The 18,591-nt window shown below is 43.5% G+C and overlaps 1 protein-coding gene across 2 annotated transcripts; it reads right to left on the bottom strand.

Annotated features, from left to right (window-relative positions):
• Positions 1 to 461: 461 nt before the first annotated feature.
• LOC125552399 (uncharacterized) lies at positions 462 to 6,188 on the bottom strand. Of its 2 annotated transcripts, XR_015601439.1 has the most exons (3): positions 5,883 to 6,184; positions 569 to 1,133; positions 462 to 476 (listed from the first exon to the last, which is right to left on the bottom strand). XR_015601439.1 is itself a non-coding variant. In XM_048715938.2 (2 exons), the coding sequence occupies exons 1-2, from the start codon at positions 5,993 to 5,995 to the stop codon at positions 926 to 928; spliced, it is 321 nt and encodes a 106-aa protein (XP_048571895.1). In that variant the 5' UTR covers positions 5,996 to 6,188; the 3' UTR covers positions 791 to 925. The 2 variants fall into 2 exon arrangements, 1 of the variants encoding a protein (XP_048571895.1); XM_048715938.2 differs by lacking the exon at positions 462 to 476 and having other exon boundaries at positions 791 to 1,133; positions 5,883 to 6,188.
• Positions 6,189 to 18,591: the final 12,403 nt, after the last annotated feature.

Below are 18,591 nucleotides of genomic sequence, written 5' to 3'. Positions count from 1 at the left end.
GTGATGAGCAAATTATGAGCTACCCAGTCTGTTCGAAATTTTGAACTAAAACCACACCAGTTATTTCCGAACGGAGGCTCAAAGGTTTCACAGGAAAAGGCGGGACGCCGCTTGCACCCCTAACCCTAAGCCCTTGCCTGACCTGTCCATGACAGACGTTGTCGCGATAACGCACAAGATCCCGTTGTCAGATTGCACCGGGTTACATTGTTACTGCTTCTCTACTGTAGCATGGATAAACTGGACCGAAAAGATCAGATGCCAGGCGCCTCAAGATTTTAAACTAGTCTATATAAGCAGCAGCGGTGCGCCTGAACCGCACTGTTTCTGCTCCGCCTAGGACTAGTTATCCTGGTGAGATGCATTTACCAGGCATGGCGAGCTCAAGAAACCCAGGCGGCAGGCAGGACATACTTGAAACAGTGTGCGTGACAGGATAGAGAATTTGAAACAGCAACGCTGTGCAGTGGGACGATCTGCCGACAATAGAAACACAGGAAAAATAAATAAATCTAGGTGAACTGCGACAGAGAAGCTGGAAGCCTGAGATGAAAGATTATATTCACACCTGGTACGCTAAATAACGCTAAAGCGGCTAGCTTGGCACACCGGACCGACTGATGCGACAATTGACCAGATATTTCACATGATTGCATCCACAACCAAAATGCACCAGGATCTGAAGAGATCCGCTTTCATGAGTTTCTAAAGACGGCATTACCTTGCAATTGACACAAGTTTGAAAAGAAGGCGAAAGCTGAGACGAGCGATGTATGTGCATGCATGGACAAAAAGGGGAAACAGGTAATAGATACAGCATCATTCAAGGGCATAGGTTGAGCCGGAGAATTGAGTAAACCCAGGATTTTTTCCTCTTTGTAGTTGAGCCACTTCACTAAAATGTTACAGGGTATCGGAAAGATATTCACATGGACAAGGGCAACAGCAATCTTCGCTCTCTTTTCCTTCTGAGCCTTCTATGCCTAGAGATTTTGAGACTTACTGGGAGAAGGATTCCGAGGATTACAAAGAGGGACGAGAGCTTGAACCATTTCAGGTAAAGCGCGGCATAGCACGACACCATGAGAAAACAGAACAAAAAGGCATAGAGGAGAGCCACCCTCAGGTCCCGCCTGAAAGAGGAAAGAACACGGGATTAAGTAAAACTGAATCAAATGGCAATAAGCAACTAGGGTGGTCTTTAACTAGAGCATAAACAGGATAACCATAATGATCGATTTTTAATAACCAAAATGAGATCAGCTTATATTTCAGAACTGAAAATACCTAGAGCACATTGCATTGACAATACTACTTCCTTTAGGCTAGTTCAAACTTGATAGCTACTCCCTCCGTTCACAAATATAAGACGTTCTACCTTTTTTTTCTGAATAAGATGTATATAGACACGTTTTAGTGTGGTGGTTCACTCATTTCAGTCCGTATGCAGTCCATATTAAAATATCCAAAACATCTTGTATTTGTGAATGGAGGGAGTAGCATTTAAATTTTGCAGATACATAGAGCACATTTGCATCAGCTAAACACTCTGCATGCTAGTGTGTACTTCGAAATCAGCCAGGGTTTGCAAATTGCATATCCCCAGACTCATTACATGAAACTGCACTACTTTGAATTCAACTTCTCTTTCCTTCATCCTACCATGAGCTAAGTTCAGATATCATTACAATTTTGGTTTAATCTGATACTGTTCAATGTTCATTCTAGGAGATAAGGGATATGGAACTCCTCCGTTTTGGCGATTAATCCAAATGCAATTATTATCAATTATCAACAAAAGAAGCTTATTCTGAATAATTACATGATTCTTTGTTTCCTCTAACATTACATGATTAATTTGAATGCAAACCCCATGGACTAATAATCAAACTTATTAGTTCCATTCAGTCCCAGCTGAAATCGCCAGATCGTTCATGACCAAAACAGTATGCAGAAGCCTACATCCCGTACCAGACGAAATTCTAGCCATTCTGGCTGGCTGTACTGGTACCGGTCCATACAGACAGCTCTGCTGACGTTTCTTTATAAAGGCATCAGCCACACTGATTCTTACTATCACCTGGGAGATTCCATGTTGTAATAATTGCTAGAAAAGGGCAGGGAATATTGGGCCTGTAATCCTTTGCAAATATGGGCCTATAGAGACCTCTTGCTCTTGCAAGGGACGGCATGCACACTAGTTTGATGCGAAGGGCAGTGCACCAGCCAACCATTTATCCCTTCTGCCCATAGTTTTTTTCATTGTTCTTTACAGTATGTGTTCCTCATGTGTATATGTAAAATAGTATATCCATACAAAATTTTGAAAACCAGAACGGAACGCTGGAACGCTCCAGTACCAAAACGTTTCATCATGCCAAACACTGAACTAGAATGACAACTGGAATGGAACTATAAGTATGTTAATAATGCGGTGCACCAAATGAGATGGCTATACCTAGCACAACATATATTAGCAACACCACTAACTTTGAAAATGTTATGAGCCTTAATACAATGCATAGGCAGTGAAAGATCCATGTGTGAAAATGCCACAAATATTGCAGACAGAAATTTAAAATGGTTTATTGAGTGATAGGCATCGATTAGATAAAACTAAGTACCAAATATGTTTTCACTCCAGAAATAGGTGACACCGCAAAGTATCGACTAAGTATGGTGTGTCATGAATCTGTCCAGATTTTGAACTTCAAACTTGATGTACTTTATGGGATGCTTGTGACTTAATGTACTTTATGAGATGCTTGTGGCAACGACCATTTGTCAATCCAATTTTACATGCAGACCAGTACAGTATTTTGTTTGGACATGCTCCAAATTCAAGTTTTAGTTTTAGCTTTGGTGAACCACTGGAACCGGAAGGTTAGTGCTTCCCATTCGAGTAGATATGAAACATATATTCATAAAATGTGCATTGAAGTTACTCGCAACGAAAGCAAAAACATTTATACTCTGATGCTAAGAATAAGAAAATTTCATCAAATGCAGACTGATTGAAATTACTTGTTCTAAAATAGTGTTCCTAATTTGGGCCAATTGTTCCTGAGGGGTGTAAAGTTAAAAATAGTCGAATCCTACAATTTTCTATTGAAAGACATGCATGAAAGCAGCAATATTCCAAGCATAAGATTTGTAATGACTTCTGAGTCGCTACCCTCTATGTACATAGTCTTGTATCATGTTTTGTAAGGCCATATTGAACAATTGTCAAGTCATCAAATTTGCATTGAGCTTTTTATACAGCGTGGTTTACTCATTTAAATAGACCATGTCAAAACTTAGTGAAATATAGAACAGAACTGAGAAGAAATAAACATAAGACCCTTAACCCTCTTTTTTCTTTACTAGAGGCTTCTTTCATGCTAACAGAACAGGCAGCCCGGTGCATGTAGCTCCCGCTTGTGCAGGGTCCGGGGAAGGGTCCGACCGCTTTGGGTCTATAGTACGCAGCCTTGCCCTACATTTCTCCAAGAGGCTATTTCATGCTAACAGAACAAAACATGCTTATTCTCTTGAGCTGTAATTATCTGTTATTCTAGAAAGTACACTTTCCTCACAGGTTCAGACTGATCATGGGACTCACATTCTTGCAGTATTTAACCTAGCTGACTTTACATGGCGCCATGGCTGTTTATGCCCAGCTAGATTGCTGGCTAACTTGCGTTATGCTCAGAACTAGCTTTGCTAGTCATGCCAATTACCAACTACCCACCCTTGCCAGCAACATTAACTCATGGCAACTTCTTACATAGAAAGGACCACTATTTCTACAGATATGCGATTATGAAACAGGAGTGAGAGGGCCACCAGCAAAGTCTCATTCTGCCAAACAAAACATACTATCACAGGCAATAGGAATAGACATGTCCTCTTCCTTCTAATAGGAGTACTACAAGTTCCTTCTAACGCCAATTTCAAGTTCACTATTTGAATTTCTTTCAAAGGATAGGCAAGGAAAGAAATGGCTTCTCCAGATTAAACCCTAGTTATGAGCCTTTCACTCTATGAGTTATGACTTATGACCCCTCTAAATTAAACTCCCAATTCAGGACCAGTATTTCTGGTTATCAAACAGTACAAAAGGTGCTGTTATGTCCTGCGTGGAAAGAATTGGATTAAATGTCCCTAAATCTGTATCACATTCCTGCTTAGGTCAAGCGACCACTAAGTATGCACTATGTGATGTGTACCATTTTAATCCATCCATCAATTAGGCAGTAATGGAAAAGTAATGTGGCTGTCATCTAGGCCTGGGATAGGGGACTATGTGAAATGCCATGTAGACACCAAGTTGCTCCCATGCCGTGTAACATGTAATGTAATCAAACATGCTTCAAAAATAAGGTAGAGAAAGGACCTGCCGGTCCAAAATATGAGAAGTCAGATTTACAAAAGCAAAAAGGCGGCCAGGAAAAAACGAAATTACATGCAGAGAAGTGGAGAACGCAAGCAAGGTACTAAAGTAAAGACAATGTAAGAAAGGAATAAAGGAATAAACAGATGAGATAGAGAACAGTGGCATAAGTGAGTCCTAAAGAAAGGTAGCAGCCCAAATCTTTGGACATTGCACACCCATGCTATTAGGCGTCCTGGTCCATGGCGCTCCAAAGCATTAGTTGCTCATTTATCTTTGCTCTTGTCATAGTAGCAGAGGGTTTTCTACTTTTAGAGAATGTGGTGTTGCAGCCATTCCACAGTTCAGTAGCCCTAAGTAGCAAAGACAACAGGCCATAACCTGAGATGGTGTACGCTGGCGGTCTGTATGAACTGCAGCATGTTACTTGACGCAGTCATATCCTCTTACACACTCTCTGTACACTTCAAGCAAAAGACAGGCAAGCAGTGCTAAGCAATGCAGCATTCCAACATACTAAGCGCATTTCGAAATCTATGCATGATGCATCTAAGTGTGTAAGTGGTGCAAGTTAGACTTGAGAAAACTTAGCATGGCCTAGCCCACGGTAAAGCGACTTTTGCTCGGCTTGACCATCGATTTAGGGCCAGGCCAGTCTCTAGGTTCAAGGATGGTTAGCAGCCAAGTGAGAACAACTAGTGTTTTAGACCAAACCTTGACGTAGGGCAGGTGTGTTTGATGCAGGCGGTGCCAAGTTTTACTCATATAATCCCTCCGTCCGGAAATACTTGTTGGAGAAATTGATGTATCTAGACGTATTTTAGTTCTAGATACATCCATTTTTATCCATTTCTCCGACAAGTATTTCCGTACGGAGGTTGTAGTTATGATAGCGAAGGCACTCAGCTTATTCTTCCTTTTATCCGTCCATTGCAGCATTATTGGCTCAGCAACAGAAAACCAACAAACAGTGTAAACCCTACAGAAAGTTCTTATTCAACAGTGTTGCTGTAAATACTCCATCTTTGGGAGAGCTTTGCTTCAAAAGCAATCCAAGCAATTCACAAGTTCTGTCCAAATGCTAATTAAGCATAGTAGCTTTGCAATTGTCTTGATGTGCTATTATGCCTCCAACTGAACGCTTTTACCTCCAATTAGCAGAAAAGATTATGCTTTTCCCACTCAATTAATATCTGCTCATAACCATATCACACAATTCCCAAATAATAAAGGTAATTAAAATCCCTCCCTGTCGTCACCAGCAAGAACTAACCAAGAAATAAAATGCAACCACGAGCTATACAGATCAGCGAAGATCCATATAATCAAGGGAACAAAAGCACACAACATGAGCTGCAATCTATACCGCGCGAATCCGACCAGTCCTCATGTTCAATCGACGATGCACCCAGAAGGGCCATTCAGTTGAAACCAAACCGCATGAATTTTGAAGAGCGTCGCAGCAGATGCTAGCATAAACAAGAAATCAAGAAGAGGGGGGCCGGACCTGGAGGCGATGTGGGGGTTGGGGGAGAAGACGGCGAGGGCCGCGGAGTACGACTGCGCCGACCGGATCTGGTGCTCCCGCAGCTGTTCCACCAGCTTTGCTCGCGTGATCATCTCCTGTCCCCGCTACTGATCCTCAAGGTTGAGCACACTAGCAATTGTTTGCCCAAGCTGCCAATTTTTTCTGAAATTGGCGGAACGAAGGAAGGATCCGGGACAAAGAAAGAGGCGAGAGAGGAGGAAGAAAGCCGAAGAGGATGGGAGAACAAGGACTCGTATCATGCGTCCTACTGTTGGCCGGTAGCGCCGTTGGGTCGTGGATGGACGCTCAGGATTAATTCTTCAGGAAAAATAAATGCAAAGTGGAAAATTGGAGTACATTTCAGGGGACAACATGAAATTTGTAAAATGTTACTCCAAAATAATCGTACTTTCACCGGCACATGCCGCTCCAAATTAGAGCCTGTTTGGTTCCAATAAGTCACCCGGCTTACCTGACTTATAAGTCACGCCTGTTTGGTTGTCACCTGACTTATAAGTCACCTGACCACACCTTAAAATAATGCATGTGTAAAATAGATTAATAATTCATGCATAAAAGCAATAATTCATGTATACCAAACAGCAGAATAGATCAATAAGATTATCTGTAGCTATCTCATACGAGTAGTATGAAAGGCAACATAAACTTGATAATTGGTATGCACAGATACATAACATTCCAAGAGCACAATATCTAGAACATGCATTCAAATCCATATCAAAAAAAATTGAGTGCATGCATTCAGATCCATAACATTCCAAGGCATACATTGTTCATGCCTTTTGCCACTGTAATAACCACACCTCATTTTACAAATCCATTTCAAATATGCATACATATATCCATACAAGTATCGATACAAGTCATCACTAACAAATACAAATTACATTGTTCGGCACTAGAACAAATACCAATTACCGCCTACTATGCGGTCCTTCCGCTATCCAATTACGAAAAACGTTCATGTTATGATCATCATGTGAGTTTTGCCCCTGTGATTGAGTTGCACGGCTTCGTCGTTGGCGTCGGCGTCGTAGGCAACTAAGCTCATCCACCATTGGAATGAACTCCTCATCATCATCACACTCTCCAAAATCTCTATCCTCCAATTTACTCTCTCTAATGAAATTGTGTAAAGCCATGCATGCTGAAATAATTTTACTTTGCTTTGGTGGTGGATAAGAGGGCATGTGCAACAAAATCCTAAACTTGTTCTTCAGTACTCCAAAGCATCTCTCTATTGCATTGCGAATTTGGGAATGTCTATGATTAAATGTTTGTTTTTTACCTCTTGGCGGTGGACCTTGATTGTACTCTTGAAAATGGTACTTCGTTCCTTTGTACGGTGCAAGATAACCAGATTGGTTAGAGAATCCCGAGTCCACCACATAAAACTTCCCTACAATGTTAAACTGTTAGAATAGCATCAATCATCGGGCTGATCAAAGAAATGTGTACTGCAATCTAAATGTACCTCGGGGAGGATGTGGGAAGTGGCTGCCAAATTTGTCTAGTGCTGCCTTGAACACCCTCATGTCATGAACCGACCCAGGCCACCCAGTAACGATGAAGGTGGATCTCAAGTCAAAATCACATATTGCTAGCACATTCTGAGTAGTAGTTGATTTTCGGTTCATGTGTGTGATGAGGTCTGTCTTTGGCACAACCACCTCTATATGTGTTCCATCAATGGCTCCAATGCAATTGTCGAAGAACGGAGCAAACATTGGATGTTGGACTCTTGGGTGAGGTGTCCTAAACTGTGGATCTAGTGGGTGAATTATGTCTCCTGCCAACTTAACCAAACATTCCAAGACTTTATCAAACTTCCTATGAAGTGTCTCCATTGATCGAACAAAACGATTTTCAGTCTGCCGTATAGATTGGGGAGCACCAACCTTCCATAAGAACATGGCTAAAGATTCCACAGATGTCATCTTCCTAGTAGACTTCAATCCATATGACTCTACTAGCACATTGTGCAGGCTATCAAACACCTCTCTATCCATTCTAAACATGTTGAAACATGGTGTCTTATGATGTAATGTCCTCATCACCCACTCATATCCAGTTTCTTTAGGTTGGCAGTACATATTTTTATTTGCCATGTTCTCAAGGTGGTACGTACCAATGATTTGTGCAGCGCTGAATATTATGTTCGTCCTCCTCTGCCCACTGATCCATGGTGGCAACCATCCATTGCTACAAAAAAGGGTAGAGGATCAATTTAGTACCAACAAGTAACAGAATATGATGGATCATATGCACCAGTTCACATCAAATGAAGAAATGCTCACAATTATTACTCCAGTCAACAGAAATATAACACACGACCAATCAAAGTTCAAATTGCAGTTCACATAACACGACATAACATGATTCAAGTTCACATAACACGACATAACATGATTCAAGTTCACATAACACGACATAACATGATTCAAGTTCACATAACACGGCATAACATGATTACTACTAGCATCACACTGCTATAGTTTACTTCTTGGTCACAATTCCTCTCTGCTGGCAGTGCATTTGGATCCACGCAAGCCTTGCTTCAATAGTCTGCATAGCTCTGAAAAAGGCCCTCTTGTTAGCATCCATGAACAACTCCGAAGCCACCCACATTTCCACGGATGCTTCAGCTACCCCACACTCTTTAGCAAGAGCTACACACTGATCCATCTCTTCTTGAATTGCTTGGCGTTTTTGCACCATGATCTGTGCTTGTGCATTTACAATTGCCCTGGACCGAGCCTCCTCCCTCTTGGCATAATTGTCCTCCTTTTTCTTCCCTTCCTCCCTGTCAATCTCGATTTCATTCACCAGCCCCCTAAGAGCTTTAACCATAGGACTCTTGGTTTTCTTGGAAGGGCTCTCTCCTGTTGTTGCAATGCTGGTGGCCCTCTTGCTGCTACTACTAGCCCTCTTGTTAGCACCCCATGGGACTGCATGTGTTGCCTTCTCCAGTGAGATCATAAAGATCTGCTGCAACACCATTGCGCGGCTGGTTGTCTTCCTCATCAAATCCTGGACAAAATGCAGATGATCCATCCACTGTCACATTATCGAAGATCAGCATCAAATCATCTAGATAGGGGGGCACTCGATCCTTGAATACTCTGTAGCACTCGGTTCTCCCCTTGGTATTAGCCTGCCACCATGACTCGCTTGCCAGGATTTCACCATTTGGACCTCGGCCTAGTCCACTGGACTTCACCTGCACCTCTTTACAGAAAGTTGCCAAGATCTTTGCTTGGGTATACCTATTCTTCATAGCCTTCACATTATATTTCTGTCCACAAGATCTACGAAAATCTCTGCATATGTTCTTCCACCCAACAGGAGCCATTTGATTGTTTGGGCGGTTCCCATTACTAATCTCGCGAATGACTAATTTTAAATAGAGTTCTAGCCTTTGTTCATTCCATTTAGCAGTATCAAAGCCACGCTGTCATGCATTGCAAATCGATTACAAAACGATACTATGTGATACATTGCAACTGTGAAACACATGAACACTGCAAATATTACCTCATTAGAGTCGTCTTCCTCCTCGTCGGAGTTCTGGAGCATGTTGGAGCTGGTCCAATAGAAGCCTTCCTCCTCGTCGTCCAGGTCAATGTGGCCTTCAGTTTGAGCACTTGCGGCATTGGTCAGGGACCTGCCGCGCTTGACACCACCACCACCGCGACCAGCCCCTGACCTCGCTGGACGAGGAGGCATGCCGGCGCTGGATGAGGTTCCTCGGCCACCTGCGCCTCGGCCCGCACCTCGACCGCATCCAGTCATGGCCACCACATGCTTGCCGCTGCGTCGACGAGGAGGGGCCTCCTGGGACTGCATAACATGCTGGTACTCCACCAGGCCAGGAAACGCCGCCGCCTCGGAGTTCAGGTGTAGTCCCCCCGGCGCGGGCGGATCGACGAAAGTCGGGGCCTGTGGTGTACTCGGAGCACCCACGCGCGGAGGAAGGCTGGCAACCGCCGCGCTCAGAGCACCCAGGCCTCCAGTCGCCGCGCCCAGGGCACCCACGCGCGGAGAGAAGCCTCCAGCCGTCGGAGCACTAAATGGAGCAGCACGCGCACGAATCAGTGGGGAGTAGTTGCCGACCTAGGAGCCGTCACCAAAGAAGTCGTCTTCCTCGCCGATGCCTTGGGAATCTTCGAAAAGGTTGAGCTGCAACCTCGAGTTCCTGCCGGCCATGGTGGAGACCGAGCGGCGAGCGGAGGAGGCGAGCGGCGTACTTGATCTCGAAGGAGGCGTGCTGGATCAGAAGGATTGCAGCGGGGGCGAGCTTGCGATGGAGGGCGGCGGCGGCGAGGGTTTGGGTGCGCGGTGGGATCGAGCTCAGGATGGGTCACGGGTGGGAATCCAGTGTGGACCTGAAGGAGAAAAGGTGGTGGGTCCCACACAAAAGAGGTGACTTATAAGTTTTAAGTTGGGGTGGAGCAACTTATGACTTATAAGTTGGGGCTGTTTGGGAAAATAAGTCACTTTTTTCACTTTTGGACTTATAAGTTGGTGACTTATTTGGAACCAAACAGGGCCTTAATCCGGAAGGTTACGTTGCCACCGACTCTTTGCTCGTTACTTTTGACTTGTCCGGTTTTGAAATTGTTCGATGTCCAGTCATGACGTCGGATTGGAAGTTTGGGAGGATGCGATTCTGGGCGCCAGATATTAATCTACCTTTCAACCTCTGATAACCGCCATGGGCGAAAAAGATTGCAGGTATGGTGGGAGATGTAATCAAGCCTGATGTTGATGCAAAAGCTTTTGCTTGAGAAGTGTGGTACCTCGGCTCAGAAGAACAGGAACATCCTGTATTCCAGCCCAGAGATTAAGTCTTCTGGAGTACGGCACTGCTTGGCATAAAACAGAATAACTCTTACTACAAATAATATGGGTACAAGGGTTCGGATATTACAAAGGTTTACATCGGCACGGCGACACTATGCCTTCTAAGGTAGCTCTATGCTAGCAGCGGAACAACTCGCAGCAGCGGAATAACATATAGTAGCGGAACAACGACAACGGTGATGGACTCCACTCCGCACAGACTTTGACTGGGACACGTCCTAGCTCACAGACTTGGGATCCTCGTCAAACAATCAATCACGACATCACCTGCAATCTAGCATGACACGTTAGGTGAGTACCTTGAATGTACTCGCAAGCTCACAGCAACCAAAAACAATCAAGACAAATCATAGCATGGCAATTACATGTTAATTATTGATGATGAACATGATACTACTAGAACAACATGAAAGTGAACATGGCATGTACATGTTAATCATGATATGAACATGATGATACTAGAACTAGCATGCAGGGGAGTCGGCGTTTTAGGTCTCATGGACCAACTTACTCATCTCGAAGGTTATCTCATAACCACCATAGGTATTAATCTTACCGTTGTGATCATCACATATCACCTCATGATTAATAGCATCGGTATCAATGACACCATCGTGATCATCACATATTCACGAAGAGCTCAACCTTTATCCGTGATCATCGCATGACCACATAAAGATCAATCAACTTCTTTCCTCATGGAATCGGGGTTGTTTATTATTCAGGTTATTATGCTTGCAGCAATCCCCAACTATTTCATGGGCTATTTCTTATGGCCCAAGCAGTCCATCCAGAAGCTAGAACAGATTTTGAGAGGCGTTTTGTGGCAAGAAAAGAATAGTGCTAAGGGATTCCAATGTCTTGTGGCATGGGAGCAAGTCATGTTGCCCATAATAATTGGGGGGGTACGAGATCTTCAGGCACACAACATGGCAATGATATGCAGATTCATGGTTAAGATCTTAAACAACACTGAGGTCCCATGCTACAAATGGTTTGCTGCCAAGTACTGCCAAAAGGAGCTCTGTTGGTATGACCATAGCCGAGATACTGCCATTTGGCGTGGCTTAAAGTCCTCTTTACAGCTGGTTATGGAGGCTATTAGATGCATGCTTGATGATGGATCTATGGTTTCCTTCTGGTATGACATTTGGCTTAACCGTGGCCACCTTAAGTTTACCTTCCCAACGCTGTTCACTTTCTCCATGTCTGAATTCTGCACAGTGGAATCCCAGTTTTGTGAGGGCCACTGGGATCTTCAGCTGCATCCAAACCTAACCCTCAGGGAGACACAAGAGTTGGAGGCACTTAATGAAATACTGGCCACTGTTCATCCACGGGTAGATGTACCTGACGCCAGAATGCCTCTCACAGACGATAAACAACTCACTATTGCATACTTCTACAAGCTTCTCACATTTAGAGGAAGAACCTGTATGATCACACCAATTATTTGGGATAGGATCATTCCACATAAACACCGAATTTTTCTCTAGCTTGCTTTGAGGGACAAACACAATATGAGGGATAACATGTTGAAGAAACATTGGACCAAAATTGTGACTCGCAATGGATGCAACATATGCCTAGCTATAAAGAATATGAATCACATTCTACTTAGGTGCAAGCTTGCTAGAGCTATTTGGACCAAATTGGGCCTATGTGAACTAGCCACCGCTTCTCCAACTGCCCAAGACTTCCTTCTCTCCGAGCAGCCATCGGCTAGATTTGGAAAGCTATGGCACATCTACTTTGCAGCTTGTGTCGCGGCCCTTTGGAATGCCAGAAACACACAAGTCTTCCATGGGGATTTTTGGAATGAGAGATATGCATACAGTGAGATTGCTGAGCTCATCAAGCTTTGGACAGTGCGCGCTCCAGGAGAACATCAACGAGAACATCTGATTGCATGGGTTAATGAGCTGCTAGCTAGCTAGCTAGATAGCTTGATAAACCCATTCCTCCTCCCCCCGGATGTACCTCTCCCCAGGTCTAGTGGTGGCTTGCTGCACGAACTGTGTAGCGCTAACATCACTTTCATGTAAATGACTTTGGTCATTCGGGTGCTTCACCCATTTTGAATGCACGAGGTAGAAGATGATCTACCTTTTTATTCAAAAATTTAAGTTACTATTACTATTGACCCATAGTGTGACCTATTATGGACTGTGTCCATGACCGAGGACGTGACTATCGATAGATTATACACTCGGCATAGGTTAGTACACTGTACCCACACTATGGAACTCATGGCCTCATGCTCCCATCCGGGTGGACCAACGACGTTCCAACAAAACCAATCTATTGCATGACACTCTCCCGGCCACTTTGACAAACTCCCCTTTGGGCTATGTCATGGGTGGCCCCGATGTCAACTCGTGACATCCGCCACCTTAGTGGTCGCCACCGTCGTGGCAAAACTAAACATAATCATCCCAAACGGGGACATTGGTATACTATTCAACTCGGGCACACAAGGCTATGGCCGCCTACCTGATTAGGGTGGAGCACACACATAACCTTCCCTAGTTGGAGGCACCAGCGAGAGGCATGGCAATAGACCGAATTAGGGCCTCCCCATCCAGGCAAGTGTGGCTGCATTGGTGAGATCGATTCGGCGGCACCATGAATCGACCAACAGGTTTGTTCAAGTTTAATTAATGTCAGGTTTAACTTGAATGGTGATGAGTTGAGTCATAACAAAATAACATGAACAATGTGTATGAGTATGATATCAACATAAACATGAATGGGCAACATAATCATTTAACATATGCATCTTAATGTCAACAATAATAAATCATTAGTTTATTGAATGCAAAAGAGCATGGCATAATGATGATCATGTTGGGTAACGTAGTAATTTCAAAAAAAATCCTACGCACACGCAGGATCATGGTGATGCATAGCAACGAGAGGGGAGAGTGTTGTCCACGTACCCTCGTAGACCCTTAAGCGGAAGCGTTATGACAACGCGGTTGATGTAGTCGTACGTTTTCACGATCGACTGATCCTTAGTACCGAACGTACGACACCTCCGCGTTCAGCACACGTTCAGCTCGGTGACGTCCCACAAACTCACGATCCAGTAGAGCTCAGGGAAGAGTTTCGTCAGCATGACGGTGTGATGACGATGTTGATGAAGCTACTGTGACAGGGCTTCGCCTAAGCACCGCTACAGTATGACCGAGGTGGATTATGATGGAGGGGTGGCACCGCACACGGCTAGGAGAGATCTTTGTGATCAACTTGTGTGTCTAGAGGTGCCCCTGCCCCTGTATATAAAGGAGCAAGGGGGAGGCCGGCCGACCCTTGTTGGTGCGCCAGGAGGAGGAATCCTCCTCCTAGTAGGAGTAGGATTCCCCTCTTTCCTACTCCTACTAGGAGGGGGAAAGGAAGGGAGAGAAAGAGAAGGAAAGGGGGCGCCGCCCCCCTTCTCCTAGTCCAATTCGGACCGAGGAGGTGCACTGCCTGCCCTAGGCCGGCCCCTCTCTCTTTCCCTTATGGCCCAACAAGGCCCATTAGCCCCCGGGGGGTTCCGGTAACCCCCCCGGTACTCTGGTAAAATCCCGATTTTACCTGGAACTCTTCCGATGTCCAAATGTAGATTTCCAATATATCAATCTTCATGTCTCGACCATTTCGAGACTCCTCGTCATGTCCGTGATCATATCCGGGACTCCGAACTATCTTCGGTACATCAAAACATATAAACTCATAAAACCGATCGTCACAGAACTTTAAGCATGCGGACCCTATGGGTTTGAGAACTATGTAGACATGACCGAGACATGTCTCTGGTCAATAACCAATAGCGGAACCTGGATGCTCATATTGGTTCCTACATATTCTACAAAGATCTTTGTCGGTCAAACCGCATAACACTATACGTTGTTCTCTTTGTCATCGATATGTTACTTGCCCGAGATTCGATCGTCAGTATCCCAATACCTAGTTCAATCTCGTTACCGGCAAGTCTCTTTACTCGTTTCGTAATGCACTATCCTGCAACTAACTCATTAGTTGCATTGCTTGCAAGGCTTATAGTGATGTGCATTACCGAGAGGGCCCAGAGATACCTCTCCGACAATCGGAGTGACAAATCCTAATCTTGATCTATGCCAACTCAACAAGTACCATCGGAGACACCCGTAGAGCACCTTTATAATCACCCAGTTACGTTGTGATGTTTGGTAGCACACAAAGTGTTCCTCCGGTATTCGGGAGTTGCATAATCTCAAAGTCATAAGAACATGTATAAGTCATGAAGAAAGCAATAACAGTAAACAAAAACGATCAAGTGCTAAGCTAACAGAATGGGTCAAGTCAATCACATCTCCTAATGATGTGATCCCATTGATCAAATAACAACTCATGTCTATGGTTAGGAAACTTAACCATCTTTGATCAATGAGCTAGTCAAGTAGAGGCATACTAGTGACACTATGTTTGTCTATGTATTCACACATGTATTATGTTTCCGGTTAATACAATTCTAGCATGAATAATAAACATTTATCATGAAATAAGGAAATAAATAATAACTTTATTATTGCCTCTAGGGCATATTTCCTTCAGTCCCCCACTTGCACTAGAGTCAATAATCTAGATTACACAGTAATGATTCTAACACCCATGGAGCCTTGGTGTTGATCATGTTTTGCTCGTGGAAGAGGCTTAGTCAACGGGTCTGCAACATTCAGATCCGTATGTATTTTCCAAATCTCTATGTCTCCCACCTGGACTTGATCCGGGATGGAGTTGAAGCGTCCCTTGATGTGCTTGGTTCTCTTGTGAAATCTGGATTCCTTTGCCAAGGCAATTGCACCAGTATTGTCACAAAAGATTTTCATTGGACCTAATGCACTAGGTATGACACCTAGATCGGATATGAACTCCTTCATCCAGACGCCTTCATTCGCTGCTTCCGAAGCAGCAATGTACTCCGCTTCACATGTAGATCCCGCCACGACGCTCTATTTAGAACTGCTCCAACTGACAGCTCCACCGTTCAATATAAACACGTATCCGGTTTGCGATTTAGAATCGTCCGGATCAGTGTCAAAGTTTGCATCAACGTAACCATTTACGATGAGCTCTTTGCCACCTCCATAAACGAGAAACATATCCTTGGTCCTTTTCAGGTACTTCAAGATGTTCTTGACCATTGTCCAGTGATCTACTCCTGGATTACTTTGGTACCTTCCTGCTAGACTAATAGCAAGGCACACATCAGGTCTGGTACACAGCATTGCATACATGATAGAGCCTATGGCTGAAGCATAGGGAACACTTTTCATTTTCTCTCTATCTTCTGCAGTGGTCGGGCATTGAGTCTTACTCAACTTCACACCTTGTAACACAGGCAAGAACTCTTTCTTAGCTTGATCCATTTTGAACTTCTTCAAAACTTTATCAAGGTATGTGCTTTGTGAAAGTCCAATTAGGTGTCTTGATCTATCTCTGTAGATCTTGATGCCCAATATATAAGCAGCTTCACCGAGGTCTTTCATTGAAAAACTCTTATTCAAGTATCCTTTTATGCTATCCATAAATTCTATATCATTTCCAATCAACAATATGTCATCCACATATAATATTAGAAATGCTACAGAGCTCCCACTCACTTTCTTGTAAATACAAACTTCTCCAAAAGTCTGTATAAAACCATATGCTTTGATCACACTATCAAAATATTTATTCCAACTCCGAGAGGCTTGCACCAGTCCATAAATGGATCGCTGGAGCTTCCACACTTTGTTAGCACCTTTTGGATCGATAAAACCTTCAGGTTGCATCATATACAACTCTTCTTCCAGAAATCCATTCAGGAATGAAGTTTTTACATCCATTTGCCAAATTTCATAATCATAAAATGCGGCAATAGCTAACATGATTCGGACGGACTTAAGCATCGCTACTGGTGAGAAGGTCTCATCGTAGTCAACTCCTTGAACTTGTCGAAAACCTTACGCAACAAGTCGAGCTTTGTAGACAGTAACATTACCATCAGCGTCTATCTTCTTCTTGAAGATCCATTTATTTTTGATGGCCTGCCGATCATTGCGCAAGTCAACCAAAGTCCACACTTTGTTCTCATACATGGATCCCATCTCAGATTTTATGGCCTCAAGCCATTTTGTGGAATCTGGGCTCATCATCACTTCCTCATAGTTCGTAGGTTCGTCATGGTCAAGTAACATGACATCTAGAACAGGATTACCGTACCACTCTAGTGCGGATCTTGCTCTGGTTGACCTACGAGGTTCGGTAGTAACTTGATCTGAAGTTTCATGATCATCATCATTAGCTTCCTCACTAATTGGTGTAGGTGTCACAGGAACTAATTTCTGTGATGAACTACTTTCCAATAAGGGAGCAGGTACAGTTACCTCATTAAGTTCTACTTTCCTCCCACTCACTTCTTTCGAGAGAAACTCCTTCTCTAGAAAGGATCCATTCTTAGCAAGGAATGTCTTGCCTTCAGATCTGTGATAGAAGGTGTACCCAACAATTTCCTTTGGGTATCCTATGAAGACACATTTCTCCGATTTGGGTTCGAGCTTATCAGGTTGAAGCTTTTTCACATAAGCATCGCAGCCCCAAACTATAAGAAACGACAACTTTGGTTTCTTGCCAAACCATAGTTCATAAGGCGTCATCTCAACGGATTTTGATGGTGCCCTGTTTAACGTGAATGCAGCCGTCTCTAAAGCATAACCCCAAAATGATAGCGGTAAATCAGTAAGAGACATCATAGATCGCACCATACCTAGTAAAGTACGATTACGATGTTCGGACACACCATTACGCTGTGGTGTCCCGGGTGGCGTGAGTTGCGAAACTATTCCGCATTGTTTCAAATGTAGACCAAACTCATAACTCAAATATTCTCCTCCACGATCAGATTGTAGAAACTTTATTTTTTCTTGTTACGATGATTTTCCACTTCACTCTGAAATTCTTTGAACTTTTCAAATGTTTCAGACTTATGTTTCATTAAGTAGATATACCCATATCTACTTAAATCATCTGTGAAGGTGAGAAAATAATGATACCCGCTGCGAGGCTCAATATTCATCGGACCACATACATCAGTATGTATGATTTCCAACAAATTTTTTGCTCGCTCCATATTTCCGGAGAATGGCGTTTTAGTCATCTTGCCCATAAGGCATGGTTCGCAAGTACCAAGTGATTCATAATCAAGTGATTCCAAAAGTCCATCAGTATGGAGTTTCTTCATGCGCTTTATACCAATATGACCCAAACGGCAGTGCCACAAATAAGTTGCACTATCATTATCAACTCTGCATCTTTTGGCTTCAACATTATGAATATGTGTATCACTACTATCGAGATTCAACAAAAATAGACCACTCTTTAAGGGTGCATGACCATAAAAGATATTACTTATATAAATAGAACAACCATTATTCTCAGATTTAAATGAATAACCGTCTCGCATCAAACAAGATCCAGATATAATGTTCATGCTTAATGCTGGCACCAAATAACAATTATGTAGGTCTAAAACTAATCCAAAGGTAGATGTAGAGGTAGCGTGCCGACGGTGATCACATCGACTTTGGAACCATTTCCCACGCGCATCATCACCTCGTCCTTAGCCAGTCTTTGCTTGATCCGTAGTCCCTGTTTCGAGTTGCAAATATTAGCAACAGAACCAGTATCAAATACCCAGGTGCTACTGCGAGCTCTGGTAAGGTACACATCAATAACATGTATATCACATATGCCTTTGTTCCCCTTGCCATCCTTCTTATCCGCCAAATACTTGGGGCAG

The sequence above is a fragment of the Triticum urartu genome, chromosome 4A, assembly GCF_056163025.1.
Source record: "Triticum urartu cultivar PI428250 chromosome 4A, HENAU_Tu73, whole genome shotgun sequence".
Classification (NCBI taxonomy): domain Eukaryota; kingdom Viridiplantae; phylum Streptophyta; class Magnoliopsida; order Poales; family Poaceae; genus Triticum; species Triticum urartu.
The sequence above is the reverse complement of the archived record's forward strand: the minus strand, read 5'-3'. Positions and strand labels throughout refer to the sequence as shown.